This window comes from Salvia hispanica, chromosome 5 (assembly GCF_023119035.1).
Source record: "Salvia hispanica cultivar TCC Black 2014 chromosome 5, UniMelb_Shisp_WGS_1.0, whole genome shotgun sequence".
Taxonomy (NCBI): Eukaryota; Viridiplantae; Streptophyta; class Magnoliopsida; order Lamiales; family Lamiaceae; genus Salvia; species Salvia hispanica.
The window spans coordinates 8977101-8993436 of record NC_062969.1 but is presented as its reverse complement, the minus strand read 5'-3'; the positions used below and the strand labels follow the sequence as shown (position 1 = coordinate 8993436).

The window sequence follows — 16336 nt, the reverse complement described above, 5'->3', positions numbered from 1 at the left end:
ATGACCTTTCGTTGATAACTTGCACAAGTTGTCGCTGACCGAAACTCATGACACCGCTGCTTTAGAGATTATCACCGCCGATACGACCCCGCCGCCTTTGGAATGATGAACGAAGAGAGAGATGAAGCTGATTAATTACGTGAATAATAGAAGAGAGAGACCGACGCATTTATCGGGATTACATAATCTCACCATAATTAAGGATTTCAACTAATTCGTTCAGTCTCTAAAATACCCTTTATTGACCGATTTATAGGAAGCATTGACATTTTAACCAAATACTAGATTAACCGTTGATTAATTAATAATAGTGGATAGGATTAAAGTTTGTATAGTTTGTAGATAGAGAGGTTTGTAGATTATCATGACCTTCTGACTATATATGTGTCGGTAATCGCTATACTTAAACAAAAATCGCTGAGAAGTTGTTGCGCTTTCACAAAGTCATTGTTCGTTGACTGTGTATGTATGTAAATTTTTACTATCAATCAGTATATTTGAATTATGTTCTAGTTTGAGAAGAGTTATGCAGAATATTTGTGTTGTTCGAATGAGTGTTTTTCTGATTGCCCTTGAATAAATGGCATTTTGCTAAATTAAGAAAGGGCGATGCGACAAATACCTTCATCCTATTCTTGTAGTAGGTATGAGGACGTTACGTGATCGTCCGACTGCCATGCATATGTGGTCATGCCTTTTGAGATATGGTGACAGAGAGAATTTTTTTATTGCTCTTTAAATTTGATCGAATGAGTGTTCCGGAACATCGGCTCTAAACTTTTGTTAAGCAAGAAAACGACTTTCGCGCTAACACGCTCGGCCATTGCTTGTTGGAAGCCTTTAGCCCTAGTGACATCAGATGATGCTCGGCTTTTTAAAAAGGTAGTTGGTTCATTTGGAAAGGAGATTTCAGTTTATTTTTAGAAGGAGAAAAGGTAATCTCGGAAAGGAATCATGGCCCAGATTATAGTAATGGCTAAGACCGTTGGGGAGTTTAGTTTGACAGATGGCATGCACATAGGAGCTACGTGTATGCCTATGCTGATTGGATGACAACCTCCACAAGTGGATGCGGTCAATTTTAAACACGGATGCTTCCATTGAAAGGGATCTTGGGACTATCTTTTGGTGGAGGGCTTTTTCGAAAACTAAAGATAGAGTGATAGCTTTGTTTGGGTATCGATGATTACGAGCAGATTCGTGATCTCAACTAATTGTCATTCCTTAGTACTCCCTCCGTTTCTTTATAGTTGAGTCATTTTTCCATTTCGGCAAGTTTCTTCATAGTTGAGTCATTTCCATATATAGTAACTTTTCTCTCTTTTTTACTTTACTCTCTCTTACTTTTTCTCTCTACTTTATTCACTTTATACTTTATTCTCTTAACTTTTCATCTCTCTTACTTTTTTTTTATCTATTTATTTAACACACCCAACACTCATTTCTAAAACTCTGTGCCGAAAAGTTCCGCCTCAACTATGAAGAAACGGAGTGGGTGGCATCCTTCAAGATTTTGATTCAATTGTTCGACGTGTGCACAAAAAAAGGCAACTTTGCAATAGATTTTTATTTTTGTCACATTTTACTTATAGCTTTTATAGAGTTTTTAGAGACTCTGCCTTTAGGGTTAAGTAGTTGGTTAATCTATGATAGTATAGGTGTTTCTTACCTTCGTTAGTTAGTGTTAGTTTTCAGATTTTACTAGCTTTTCTTTACCAAAAGAAAGAATGAGTTTATTAAGTCTTATTAATAATCTCATTCTTTAGAATATGTTTTACGTTCATAAGTTTGTGTTAGTCTTTAGGCTTTACGTGCTTTTTTTTTAATGAGTTTATTAATTGTCTAATTAAATCTATTTGTTAGCAAAGTATTAAATAATTATATTGATTTAAAAATTTATGAAACTTATAGGTATATCTGGCTTGAGCAAATTCATTTAATTCAATAATTTTAGTTTATAAATTTTTGAATATTGATGTGGATGCTAACAAGGATGAATCTGGGAAAATTGTTCAATTATGTTATGATTATATATTTTCTTTTAAATATCAAATTTCACAAATAATAATGTATGAAAAAAAATAAACCGTGAATTAAATCAAATCAAATCATAATGTAATTTGATTTAGGATTTAAATCAAATTGTGAACACACTTAAGTTGGCAAGTTAAATTGAAAAGTTGTAGTACTGATAAAATCAAATTGCTCAAATAAATATCGCCCCAAATAATTGAGAAAACATATGCGGTTAATATGGGGGCCCTTATTTTTCAAAGATAAATTGACCCCTGCATTATTTGCAATACATAGAGTGATGAAAAAAAGATAATGATAAGCGACAGTTTTCAAAACATAAATATACAATTGCACCCACCAACTAGTACTAGTATAATGAATGAAGATTCTATGTAAATTGTGATTTAGATAAGTTTTTGCTATGATAAAAAAAAGTTACAAAAAATCATCGACAAACTCAATCTACAGTATTATTGCCTTTGAATATGACTAAAGCCTAAATTATATTCATGGATTCTATGATCATTTTTATTGCCTTTGCAAGAATAGATAGAATGAGGGCGGTAGACCGTAGATGTTAACATATGATTTTGAAAGCAATCGAAAGCTACTATATGTTTGGTCCAAATCATGTCTATAGACTATAGTTGTTCACCTGCAACGTATATAAATATTATTAACTGGATATTATCTATAGAGAATAAAATAGATCATCCAATCACATTTTTTTGTATCTTACACAATAAATTAAACCTATACATATATCAAATTACGAAATTGTCCATATAGAATGAAACAAATAAGAATGGTATGGATTTATCAATGTTTGTAAGAATATGGACTTTCATACATAATAATAATAATAATAATAATAATAATAATAATAATAAAGTATTTTTTGAATTACAACTCACATGAACATCTAAGATAACATATAATTAGAGAGAAAGCATCTTACAAAATTACGACTATATTATAATTTTATAGATCATGCAAGTCATTTGTCGATTATCAAATGAAATTGTTGTTCTATCCTACTAATAGTTACAGTAAATCGAACATATTTATTTTGGTATATACCAGAAATTTTGGTTATTTTGGGGTGCACATATTCATTTGTTTCTTTTTTATCCTTTCTTTAGTAATAGCTGCATAGAATACCAGATATAAAGGCTAGGTGGATATGTAATGTTTTTTATATCAATTGCCTTCTCATTTCCATTGCTCATTATTGAAGTGTCTGGGACAAAAAAAGTTCATATAATTAATAATAATACCTTCAAGCCTGTCCAATCAAGATAGTCATCAACAAAAAAACATATTGCCACCTAATACTATTTCATTTCAATCCATAACTTGTACAGTTGTACTAGAAAATATTGAAATCTGTAGATTTCGCATCAACTTAGAAGATCAAATGGATGTAAAGCTCCCACTCTTCAGCCTCATCATTCTACTGGTAAATGTTTCAACTCCAAATTTCAACACAAAATCTGGTCCATTTCATGTAAACAAACTGTGATAAATTTGGCAGGCAGCTATTAATGGAAATGGATTGCAAAAAATGGATATGAAAATTGAGCAAGTTCATTCATCACCCCACATGCATCACCACATGGATCCTTCAGTCATCGTCTTCTTCTTCGTGGAGGATCTCACGGTAGGAAACACCATTCCCATCTACTTCCCGAGCAGAGGACTGGACTCTGTCTCTGCTCATTTGCTCCCAAAAGAGGAAGCCGATTCCATTCCCTTCTCATCCGACCAACTCAACCACCTCCTTGAGGTCTACTCTTTCCCCCGGGGCTCGCCTCAAGCCACTGCCATGGAGGATACCCTCCGCCAGTGTGAGACGAAGCCCATCAAGGGTGAGACTAAGACCTGCCCGACATCTTGGGGTTCGATGCTTGATTTTGCTTCTAGCATCATTGGCTCAGGGACCGAGATCAAGATTCTGTCAACCACTCACATCACACCATCCAGTGCCGTTCTACAGAAGTACAAGATCATAGGGGTCAAGGAATATCCGGCTTCGAAGGTTGTGGCATGCCATACGATGCCTTACCCTTATGCTGTTTTCTACTGCCATTACCAAGAGAGCCAGAGCAGGGTGTTTAATGTTTCACTTACCGGAGAGAATGGAGACCGGGTAGAAGCAGTTGCAGTCTGCCATATGGATACGTCGCAGTGGAGCCGCAACCATGTCTCCTTCAAGGTGCTCGGAATTCAGCCAGGCTCCTCCCCAGTGTGCCATTTCTTTCCAGCTGATAACTTTGTCTGTGTTCCTTCGGCTGCTTTGATGCAGCAGGCTTGAGCTTGAGCTGCTTAGTCATATGTACTTTTGTTATTCAGTTTATGTAATGATCTTCAATAAAATTGCTGGAATAATCCGAGATAGAACATGTGTCCTCATATTTCTGGAGAAAACTACTAATGCAACACAAATAGCGGCATAATTTCAATGAATTCAATCTCATCTATTGATCAAAAGGAAGATAAATTGATTTCATCTGTATTGAATTGTAACATATCTCTGCAAAACTTAGGGTCAATGAAGGTACAAGCTCTAGTACAAGTCGGAAAGTTTTAGTTGTAGAAATACAATCTGCATCACGACTCAGTGGAAGTCTTGTTTTTCCTCGACCTCTTCCGTTTCCTGTTTCTTGCGCTATTATCACCATCTCCTTCCTGCAACCGAACTGTACTTCTCATCTGATCAATGACATAACAGAGTCGTTAGTAAATAACAGAATACACCCAAATATATTTTGGAATTATTGGTTGTATATACTATCAATCATAATCCTGCTAAAAGTTGCAGCTAGAAACTCATTGGGTTGATACATGTATTTGAAAAAAGGAACCGATTGACTATATGCCAAGTTTCCTTTGGACTTGATTGAAGTTCAATTGCTCACACAGTTGATTAGACTCGAGTGAAATCAACGATATGCTAATTATCATTTCCAAACTCCAAATAAAACTAAGTCTATTACCATGTTTAGGTAGAAAAAAAAAAGCAACATTGATATAATTATAGTACTTCCCAGTGGATTATTAGCAGGCAAAGTGCATTTTAAATGGACCTTTTCTGAAGCAGTATCTGTATTTCCTTGTTTCTTTTTCTTCTTGCATGATAGAGGATTTGGGCCCTGGACAAGACAACAATATTGCATAATCAAGGTATTCATTAGACAATACTTAGCATTGTTGTCACTGAGATATACTCCATATACTATATAAGAAAGCAAGAGTGAGACTCCAAATAACTAACCTTAGCTCTCTTCCGCTTGAATTGAGCTTTATCGGCTTTATCGATTCTAGTCATCTTAACATCTCTCCTGGGAATCAGTGTCTCTAAACTCTGTTCTTCTTCTGTTTCAGAAGAAGTCCTTCCTTCATCATTAGCTACTTTTTTCTTCTTTAACTTTAGCATCTTCAACTCCAACTCAGTCATACGTGACCGTTCCTCTTCAGCAGCCTTTGCAGTCTCTTGCTGAAAAGCTGATGGGCGTTCGAGAAAGAGCGCATTTCTGAGAGCATATACTAGAGGCACACCTGGAATCTGCCCGCTAAAAGTTAGCGAACAGCAGTTTGGAAGTACGTATGACTAAGACAAAGTCGAATATTCATATGTAGCATTTAAGATAAGGAGATGTTTACTTCTTGAGACACGTTCATAACATTAAAAAATTATTTCATGATTATTCTAAAATTGAAATAGGAACCTGTTGAAACTTTTTCCTCAGCTCCGCATCCTGTGTGGCGACAAAGAAATGCTCAGTGTTTTTTTCTCCAATAACTTCTGTTATGCATGCTATAGCACTCTTCCGCTTTTCATGATCACATCTATAAAACAGAAACATTACCATTAATAGACAAAGTTCAGACAGTTTGCAAGACACTCTCTTTCCAGGTTACAATCTATATATGTTAAAGGATGATTAATAGTTCATGTGAATGAATTGACTCTAAGAGCAACCAATAGGTTCTAATAGTGGGATGAGTAAATAAGGTAAATTATTCAAAGGGAAGAGATCTATGACACAACTAATAACCCTTTAATCCTTTTTTGGATAGTTTCTTAATTAAAATCGCCTAGCCATATGAAGCTTGTCATAGTACTTAGCAACATTGTCACACAATGACTGGAATACAGTACCATACTCAATCAAATTCCCTATCTAGCTTATAACGCCCAGAGCCTTTAATATGTATTACAATTATGCAACTATAGTCCATCTTAATCTAGGATCAACCAAGCAACCAGAGAAAACTCAAAAAGAAAAGAGAACAAACACTGGATTTAAATGCCATCGGCAAATTCAAATGGTGATTGGTGAACTGGTGATTTCAATGTGAGGCTGTCCTCAACTTGAGATAGCATGTCTAAGTATATCAAGTTTATACTTTTTTTTATCATTTCCACATATCTTCAATTTATCAAAGTAAAACCACGGCCCTTATTGTTCTTTGACTATGTCCCAATGTTATCAATCTCGTATGGCGGCTTATGGCGGTTCGCCTAAAAACCGCCGCAGGGATATGGCGTATTAGTATGGCGGATATGGCGGTCAATAATTAAATTAATAAAGTAATACTTATATATTTATATATAATTCAAAAATTAGAAAAAAAAAATATCATCTAAAACTCTTAAAACAATTAATAAAGCATAAAATACAACTCTAACATCCATGTTTCTTGCATAATGCCCCATTCCTAAATGGGGTACACACGCAATGTTGTCAAATGGCGGATATGGCGGTGCTATGGTCCTATGGCGTTTCCACCACCGAACACCATGCCATAGCACCATGGCGCCGCCATATCCACTATTTGATAACATTGCTACGTCCAGACGTGTTTATCTCGTTCTCGTCACCATTAGCTCTTAAGGACACGAGCACACTCAAGATTGGAGATAATTCGTTTTCATCTCCACAATTTTGGCATTAACCCTTCTTAAACATATACTCCTTACCAATTGGCATAGTTCCGAATTTTATGACCATTAATTGAATGATACTAAGGATAGCATAAAAGAAAGCATAAATATTGAAAAAACAAACCTTGCAACCATCAGGCTACGCGCAGCATCGACCGAGTCAGAGTAAGAGCTACCGAGGCTTTTCAACTCTGCAACAACACATCTGCACCAAGTGAATTAAAAAAGCCCTTTGTTAACCAAATCAATATATTAAGCTCACAATTCGCGGTCAGATAAAGCATTGAAAAGAAACGCCGCATAGCGACAATCAAGGCATTGGCAAAACCTGGTGGTGAATATTTTGACGGGAGCACCAAGGATATTTGTCAATGCGGTATCAGCTGGAGCAATTCCATTTGCTATAAGATGGTGCACGAAGGTCCCGTCGCATAGCACTTTGAAAGGCTCCCGAAATCCGAAGCAGGACGTGAAAAATCGCACAGCTTTGCGGTGCCGCTTTTGCTTGGTGAACCTCATTCCAACCTATTAACTTAACAAACAGAATAAGGCGACGCTGGAGATAGAGGAGATGGAGAAAAAAGGATGGAGAATTTTCTAGGGCTTTTTCGCTCTCTCTTTTTTCGATATTAATATAGATAGCCCACAACTTAGTTTCTGTAAAAATTTAGCTATAAATAATCAATATTATATCTCATGGTTAAATACTCTCTCCGTCCCAGATAATTCGATCCAATATTCCATTTCAGGTCGTCCCGCATAATTTGTCCTATTTCACTTTTACCATTTTTGGCAGTGGACCCATATTCCACTAACTCATTTTTACTCACATTTTATTATAAAATTAATACTTTAAAATTAGGACCCACATCCCATCAACTTTTTCAACTCACTTTCCATTAGATTTCTTAAAACCCGTGTCGAGTCAAAGTGTCCCAAATTATCTGAGACGGAGAGAGTATATATTTGTGTTTAAATCACGAGATTGAATTTCGCGATTCAATTCTAATGAATAATTATGTAATAATAACTCATAGACACCCCTCTAATTAAATAAATCTCACAATTCAACCTAAACTACATCTCATTATTATTTTATCAAATAACTACATATTGTGTATATAGAGATAAATACTGGAGTATACGTTTTCACACATATCTAAAATAAATTTCTAACATATTCCACTAAATCATGGTTTTAATATTGAAAATGTCAAATATTTTTGAAAAATATAAATATATAATTTGAATAATGGTAGTATTTATTAGAATCATAGGTAGTACATTATAAAAAATCAAACTTACTAAAAAATGTCAATATAGTGTTTCGAAAATATCAACACAATGCTTTAAGAATGTTAACTCAATGCTTAGATTGACATTTTACATGTATTATATTGACATATTTTATATATTATATTGACATTTCTGCGGTACGAAAAAACTAAAAAAAAAAATTAATTTTTTTTTCGAATTTTGACGTCAGAACATATGCATGTAGTATATGGTTGGAATCCTTACAAAATTATCTTTAATTTGATATCTGTTACATGAATTTAAAGTTTTGGAATTTCTTTTAAAAGTTAATTATAACTAATTGTAGTTAATTGACATTAATACCCCTATTAATATTTTTTAGAATTAATTTTATGGCCTTATTGACGTTTTCTGTTGATCATATTGACATTTCGGAGTTGATGATCTAGGCCTTTAATTTGAATATCTAATAGCTATTATTTAGTTGTAGTTAGCAATTAAGTATTGAGTTAGCAATATAACACTCCACTATTTATCAATATTATCATTATATAATTAACGTATTCTCTTGTCAAAGTTGGAAACAAATTATAACAAACTCATAATTTAGTATTCCCAATTTTATTTTAATAAAAATAAAAAATTCACAATATTTTTATAAAATATGTCATTATATACATTTATTATTAAATATAGTTGTCATTTTAAAGAAATACACATTAGAAATTAAAGCAAAATTTACATCAGTAATAAATACAAATAATAGTGTAAAAATAAAGGAATATAGGGTCATGATAAACAAACTACGGCAATGTAAAAATAGAGAATTGCATGTGAAATTTTATTATGATCACATATAGCATAACCAAACTCGAAGACTGCGTAAACTATCAAGTCTACAAATTTTGTTGATCCATTTTTCATTCGTGCTTGAAGTACATCTTCAATCTTTCAAAGCTTGCGGCTTCAATTGTTCGGAATGAACACAACGAGGATGATATATAATGACATTAGGTTTGGTCTCGAAGTTTCTAACAAAACGATCCAAATCTATGGAATCAGAGGTCGGGTTTGGACTCATCAAATCGCGCATTGTCTTAGGCATATCCTCATCACTCATCGTACTCTTCCAGTATTCTTCGGGGCCTCTTCTTGCACCGTCCACACAAACAAGCTGCAAAAATATACTCATTAGAACAAATTTAAGAAGAAATTGAAATGAACAAGAAACAGTAGAGTTTCGATTTTAAAAAACAATAACAACAACTAGTACGATACACTACCAATACGAGGAAGAAAAGAAGCAACGATGAGAAGTGTCCGGTTTTCATCTTGAGTTGCTAATGTTACAACCTCTGACTTAGTATTTATAGTTTGATTCATATAGCTGTGAGTACTGTTTTTGGTAAGGAGAGATAATGATTCTATAATGAAAATCACACCTTAGGAGGCTGTGAACCTTTGAAAAAAATAGTGCTGGCTAAGTCATGTTCCAAAACATACAATTGCAGTTTTATTTCCTAAATTATCTAGTGGTTACAGTGTATATCACTTATATTGCAGAAATGATGTGATATATATAAATTTCATGGGACTGATATGAAATATCCAGATTGTAATATCATTTTTTCAAAATTAAAAGGGTACACACCTGAGATGTGTTGTTTAATTAAAATGACAAGAGGTAACAATAAAATTATAATTATCACGTTTCTCAAGTTATGTGATGGTTATAAATTATAATTGGGAGTTTAACTAATCCATTTGAAGCATGAGTGTCAAACTTGAAAGTTAATTTAGATAGATTTTATTCACTCCCTTAATCATGTGTATATGTTTCTTTTGGCCACGCTTCCAATTCAACTATTACAAAGATATGGGCAAATGTTGGGATTCGGAGTATATATTAGATATGTTCAATGAATAATCAAGAGGTGTGTAACAAACTTGAATATATATATTATCTTCTAATATGAAAAAAGGTTTAATTATAATTCAGCCTTTTGGATCATAATAAATTCAAGCTTGAGCTGCATGCGGAGTACATAGCAAGCTTGTAAAATACTCCCTCTGTCCCATTAGAAATGAAACGTTTGCTTTTTTACACATGTTTTGAAAAAATAATAATAAATAGTTAAAGTGGAGAAAAAATTAAGTAAAAAAGAGAATAATATAAAGGGGACTCTCCTCTACATTATTCTCCCTCTTACTTTATTTTTTCACCACTTTAGTTATTTATTATAATTTTTCCAAAATAAGTGCGCAAAAGTAAACGTTGCATTTAAATGGGACGGAGGGAATATTTAACTTAATTTATCTAGCTCGAATAAACGCATATTTAATAAACTAAGCTGGAATTAAATTTGATTATATTCCTACGCAAACTTGGGCGAATATAATACTACTGGTTAAGATCCTTTCTGATCACAATTAACCATATAAAAATACAAGTGCTTTTAATTTTTTACTTTACATTCAAAACCCCTCCTTTCGTTTATTTAATATTTTAGGGGAAAAAATTAGATTTGACCTATATATATGCATAATTACTAAACTGGTTGGATTTTTATTGACTAAAAAGAAAAGCAAAAATCTGCTTTTGAGATCATGAAGATTTTTGAGCTTTGCTATTAATTCATAAGTCAAGCTCCAAATCATGTTACTACATAAGTAATAGTATAAGCTCTGTTTAGTGGAGTTATAGTAAATGTATAGACTTAATACTTACTTAAATAATGTTGAGTTTTCCATATTCCTTCAAGTTCTGTATTTAATCATCATAGAAGATTAAGATACAGTGTTTATACCGAGCACCAATCTATGACCACTTCATGGCAAGCAATATGATTTATGCGAGCACAGAAATGGCGCCTAAGTCAGGCGCTTTTTTTTTTATTATTGCAGTGAAAATATGTTAAGCATATCATTATGATTTCATGGTCATGAAAATAAGGCTGGAACTTTTACATAGCTCTCTTTTAAAATTAACTTCTACATAACTCTAGTTGACTTGCAAACATTGATAATGTGGCTCCTTTTGGAGGCTCATATAAATCTCAATAATTAAAAAATAATTGTGATATATCCCATCATATGTGCATGCCAACAAATCTATATATTACAGGTCCACTCTAAAATTATGAAGCTAGATTATTAGTAATAGTTTTGCCACGTGAAACAAACTTACAATCCGTTCTTATATAAATACTAGTAATGAATTGGATTGAAATGACCATCTCCAATCATACGTCAAAAATAAGTTTTGTAGAAAACTTTTCCAACCACGTATCAAATTCAAACTCTTTTTTTAAAAAAAATTTGGAACAATACCTATGATATCGACGAGACATGTACTTAAAAAAATAATATAAAATTTAAATTTAGCGTAATTAGTTTAAGTAAAATTAGTAAATTTTGGTGTGATATATAATGGTCAGAGATATCATCCTCGAATTGTCAGCAAAATGTAGTGCATATGTTGATATTTATTGGACTAATAACATAAAAGTGGCCCAAGAATATAATTGATTGAGTCCACTTTCCTGAAACAAGTTGTGTTGATATTTATTGGACTAATTAAATTAAAGTGGCCCAGTATTAGTATAATGGACAGAGTCCACTTCACTGAAATAAGTAACGAATAAATATTTATTTAAATGAACGTTAGTAATTACAGATTTTTAAATATCCAATGCAGCTTCTGATATAATAAGACCCAACAGAAAATGTAAACGAAAAAAAAATCTACTCCCTTTTTTAAAAATCTTAAAATCCACAAGTTATGAAATAAAAAAATTTCCATATTTTTAAAATGACAAAAAAGTACTAGGATAACGAAGTAAATGAAAAAGAAATAGGTTTCGCGAAGAGAGAGTCGGGTGTTTAAAACGCGACTCTAATTGGTGAGGGTCGACACCCAAACCCCCAACACAAAACAGTATCCGTTTCTTCGCCATTTTCGTTCATCATCGGAAGGATGGTAACATCAGCAATGGCGACGCCGCTTAATATGTCGATTGCTTCTCCCCGTCGAAGATTCCCAACCTCTCAGTTGTTCCAGCCCCGGTAATTTTTTTCGCAACGCTGCTGTTCTTCTGTAATTACTCCGTATTTTTTTATTACACTGCATCGAGTGAACTAATTTTTCCCCCCTTTTCTTCATTTTCAGACCTGTAGCGTCAGCTCTTTCAAGCTCCTACGGCGATTCTTCGTCCATCGGTATGTGCTTTGCAGCCATAGTGTTGTATGATAAAAATTTAAATCTGAGTTTAGTTATGATTTTAAAGTACAATTGTGATTGCTTATTTTTTTTGGTGCTATATAGGGAGTAGTAGTTTGGCGGGATGATTCATTTTTTGCTTTACTTTTTACTCCTCGTTTATTGGGAATCCAGGAGAGTGAGTGTGGGGGATTGGAGAATGGGATGACTAAGAATGACGTTTGATATTTCCAGGGTTTTCGTGTGGACAAAACAAATTGCCTTTAAAGCTTGAACAGGGTGATTATGCTAACCTGAGGTTAGTTTTTCTATCTTTGAGATATTGTACATATTTGTTTTAGATGGATTTTGAGGTGCGTTTGATGAGTAAGATAATTCTGAAAATCTGCTCGCCGAGTTTAATCTGAATTTTTGGTCATAAGTTGTGTGTTTAATACTCTTATTAATAATAAGCATGATTGAAGAGAGAATTGCATTAGTCTCTGCCTCTTGTACTTGCATAACATGTAGAAAAGACATAATAGAAATTAGAACCACAAAATTATTGATGTATCTGAAAATGACTAAACATGCAATTACTTACTTAATCTTGGCTTTCCTGGGTATTTGAAGAAGTACACGAGTCATCACAAAGTGACGAAGTAGCTTAGTTTATGCAACCAGGTTTGTGGAAATTTATTTGTGCGCACTGTGGACACCTCGGATCATAAATGGGATAAGCTTTGTTCTTGTGTCCATACTAGCTTCATTCTGGTATTACAGTGTTTTGCATAATTCTTCTCAAGGATATACACAAACTCTGATGCCTGAAGAAAATTCTGCTTTGATGTGCTGGTGATGGTTATATAACTGTCAGGGGAAATTTTAGCTGGACGTAAATTTCTCCAAACTGTTAGGACATCTGTTCCTAGATTAAAATTTAATCATGTTGTTTATGATCCATCATTTCTAATTCAGTCCTATTTGTCTGATCTTATATTCACTTTCTATTTCATCTTTCACTTGGTCTTTCACTTGGAAATTTTCACCTAAATATTTCCTCTATCAGTAATTCTGTTATAGAAGCCAAAAAGGGAAATCCGCCAGTTATGCCAGCAGTCATGACTCCAGGAGGACCTCTGGATCTATCTACAGTTTTATTCAGAAATCGCATAATCTTCATTGGGCAGCCAATCAATTCCCAAGTAGCTCAGAGAGTGATATCTCAACTAGTGACTTTGGCCACAATTGATGAAGAATCGGATATTTTGGTACATATATAACCTTTAGATCTCACGCAGAATATATCTCAAGCATAAGACTACTGAGGCTTATCTGAATGAGCTGGTGATATATATTAACCTTTTCTTCCATTATTAGATGTATCTGAACTGCCCGGGTGGGAGTACCTACTCTGTCTTGGCAATATATGACTGCATGTCCTGGGTAAGATAGCTAATTAGATTTTGCAACTGGTTTTCCTATTTCCTCTCATGTTCAATGAATGTTGGAGTTGATGCCTATCTCACCGTGCATCTTTTGCCGTTGCTTTGAACTTTTGTAATGATAATTTTTTGCATCTAACTATTTGTTCAGATAAAGCCCAAGGTAGGAACAGTATGTTTTGGAGTAGCTGCAAGCCAAGGTGCTCTTCTTCTTGCTGGTGGTGAAAAAGGAATGCGATATTCCATGCCAAATGCTCGTATTATGATACATCAGCCCCAAAGTGGGTGCGGGGTATGAGCTTATCCTTTCATGGGTATTTATTTTGGAGAAATTTTAGGAATAGATCATCAATTGTGATATTTGAAATTGGAATGTGGAGAGTGAAACATGAAGAGGACCAGATAACATAATATTTCCATCCCAAAATATTTGTATTTATAAGCTCACAAATTATGGTGCCATATGTTTTTTTTTTGCATAGAAAAGAGAATCAATAAAATGAAGCTGTAAGCCCGTATTTTTTTCAGTGACTTACAAAGTATTATATTTTATCCACTAGTTTGGGCTACTCGTGATTATCAAGATTTAGTTGATGTTGACTTTAGGTTGATCTTGTGCTCTAGTTGGCATTAACACTTATCAGAGCATTCTGTCCAGTAATATGCCCTCTTTTAGACCACCACTGGCCATAAAATAGGCAGCATTGGATGCCCTGTGAATCATCAATCATGAGAAAATTTTGAACTCAGTAACACTAGCATGATGGAAATTTTATGATTTTATATTGAGCTGTGTTCAATCCAGTTAACTTTCTTCTTGATATTTTTTATTTATTAATATGTTAATTTGAGCTGACCTGCTAGTTCTGATTGTAGGGCCATGTGGAAGATGTAAGGCGCCAAGTAAATGAAGCAGTTCAATCTCGCCATGTAAACACTTCTGCCTCTTTCTAACATTTTTAATACGGAGTATGTTTCTAGATTATATACTACTCCCTCCGTCCCATAGAAATAGGCCATTTGGGATGACACGGGTTTTAATGTGTAATTGTTAAAATAAGAGAGAATGAGAAAAAGTAGTTGAAATAATGTAGTGAATGGTGGGGCCCATAAATGTTCAAGTAGTACTGCCTCCGTCCCTGAAAGTTTGTCCCATTTTTCCATTTCCGTTCGTCCCCCAAAGTTTGTCCCATTTCACTTTTTACCATTTTTGGTAGTGGACCCCATATTCCACTAACTCATTCCTACTCACATTTTATTATAAAACTAATATATAAAAGTAGGCCCCACAATCCACTAACTTTTTCAACTCACTTTCCATTACATTTCTTAAAACTCGTGCCGGGTCAAAGTGGGACAATATTTGGGGGACGAAGGTAGTAAAAGAGAAGGAGATAATGTTTCTATAAATGGATATGGATTATTTTTCTGTGGGACGGAGGGAGTATAATTTTACTGGATATTGTGAAATCTACTTCTGCATGTGTTTCTAATATATCATGTTGCTGTAAGATCTGGTGTGGTAGATGTTGCATGTTGGAATCATTCCCTAAAGTGGCTAAAATGTAAAATGGTTTGATGATACCTCTCCTCTGATATGCTTCTATAACATCAACTTTCTTTAGAACCTTACCAAAATGTATGACTTTTCATGTCCTACAAGTACCAGATAGTGTTTTCTCTAGCTAGCATCAAAATAGTGCTAGGATAATTGTATGTCTCGAGGCCATTGCGTCTTAATTTAACACTATATCTTACAAGTTGAAATAAGTTACCTGGATATTAGATGAATGTACTCAACAGTATGCAAATCACTACCTTCTGATTTAGCATGCATTATATCAGTCTAACTTTATCCTCATGACTATCGAATGCAGAAAATTGACAAAATGTATGCTGCCTTCACTGGACAATCTCTTGAGAAAGTACAACAGTACACAGAGAGAGACCGATTCTTATCTGTGTCTGAGGTGATGTTTTGCTGGCTTTTGTATGCATACTCTGTTTTCTTGAAATTTAAAAAATGTTAGTAAGAAGGTACCAACCACAAGGTGATTATGTCCAGTAAGCAGAGTGGGCGGGTGTTTGTGGATTAGAAATTAGAGGTAGCGCATCAAGTAGTAAAAAAGTAGCTGATTAAAGACCGATCTATTGAAGCAATAAGTGTCTCCATATTCCTTATACTCCAGCCATTGAAGCAATAATTGTCAGTTTATTGTTCACTTTGGATCCCTTACCTGTCTTACTCATTTGCAGGCCATGGAGTTTGGTCTTATTGATGGGGTTTTGGAAACAGAGTACTGAACTTAGATCACTTCAGGTTTTACATCAATTGTACCATTGTAAAACAAATATCGATGGAATTATGTAGCATAATCAATATTTCTCTCATTCGATAATGTAATGCAAGAAATTATTATTCGTCCATTTTTTATTGGATTGTTCATCCTTGCTTTTGGTCAATAATAGTTG

At 34.0% G+C, this 16336-nt stretch overlaps 4 protein-coding genes across 5 annotated transcripts; 2 read left to right on the top strand and 2 right to left on the bottom strand.

Moving 5' to 3' along the window:
- The first annotated feature begins 3349 nt into the window (after positions 1 to 3349).
- LOC125188689 (BURP domain-containing protein BNM2C-like) lies at positions 3350 to 4413 on the top strand. Its single transcript, XM_048085691.1, has 2 exons — positions 3350 to 3475; positions 3551 to 4413. The coding sequence occupies exons 1-2, from the start codon at positions 3434 to 3436 to the stop codon at positions 4328 to 4330; spliced, it is 822 nt and encodes a 273-aa protein (XP_047941648.1). The 5' UTR covers positions 3350 to 3433; the 3' UTR covers positions 4331 to 4413.
- LOC125188686 (rRNA-processing protein UTP23 homolog) lies at positions 3496 to 7582 on the bottom strand. Of its 2 annotated transcripts, none has more exons than XM_048085689.1 (7): positions 7293 to 7582; positions 7089 to 7169; positions 5745 to 5865; positions 5291 to 5581; positions 5103 to 5168; positions 4590 to 4728; positions 3496 to 4337 (listed from the first exon to the last, which is right to left on the bottom strand). In XM_048085689.1, exons 1-6 carry the CDS (start codon positions 7481 to 7483, stop codon positions 4627 to 4629), a joined length of 852 nt encoding a protein of 283 aa, XP_047941646.1. In that variant the 5' UTR covers positions 7484 to 7582; the 3' UTR covers positions 3496 to 4337; positions 4590 to 4626. The 2 variants fall into 2 exon arrangements, with proteins under 2 accessions (XP_047941646.1, XP_047941647.1); XM_048085690.1 differs by having other exon boundaries at positions 4619 to 4728.
- A 1451-nt stretch (positions 7583 to 9033) lies between these two features.
- On the bottom strand, positions 9034 to 9552 carry LOC125189355 (organ-specific protein P4-like). The gene is made up of 2 exons (XM_048086639.1): positions 9505 to 9552; positions 9034 to 9395 (listed from the first exon to the last, which is right to left on the bottom strand). The coding sequence occupies exons 1-2, from the start codon at positions 9550 to 9552 to the stop codon at positions 9165 to 9167; spliced, it is 279 nt and encodes a 92-aa protein (XP_047942596.1). The 3' UTR covers positions 9034 to 9164.
- A 2548-nt stretch (positions 9553 to 12100) lies between these two features.
- Positions 12101 to 16291, top strand: LOC125189231 (ATP-dependent Clp protease proteolytic subunit 6, chloroplastic). The gene is made up of 9 exons (XM_048086523.1): positions 12101 to 12286; positions 12390 to 12439; positions 12675 to 12738; positions 13489 to 13690; positions 13800 to 13865; positions 14016 to 14156; positions 14741 to 14794; positions 15742 to 15834; positions 16121 to 16291. Exons 1-9 carry the CDS (start codon positions 12198 to 12200, stop codon positions 16166 to 16168), a joined length of 807 nt encoding a protein of 268 aa, XP_047942480.1. The 5' UTR covers positions 12101 to 12197; the 3' UTR covers positions 16169 to 16291.
- The last annotated feature ends 45 nt before the right edge of the window (positions 16292 to 16336 follow it).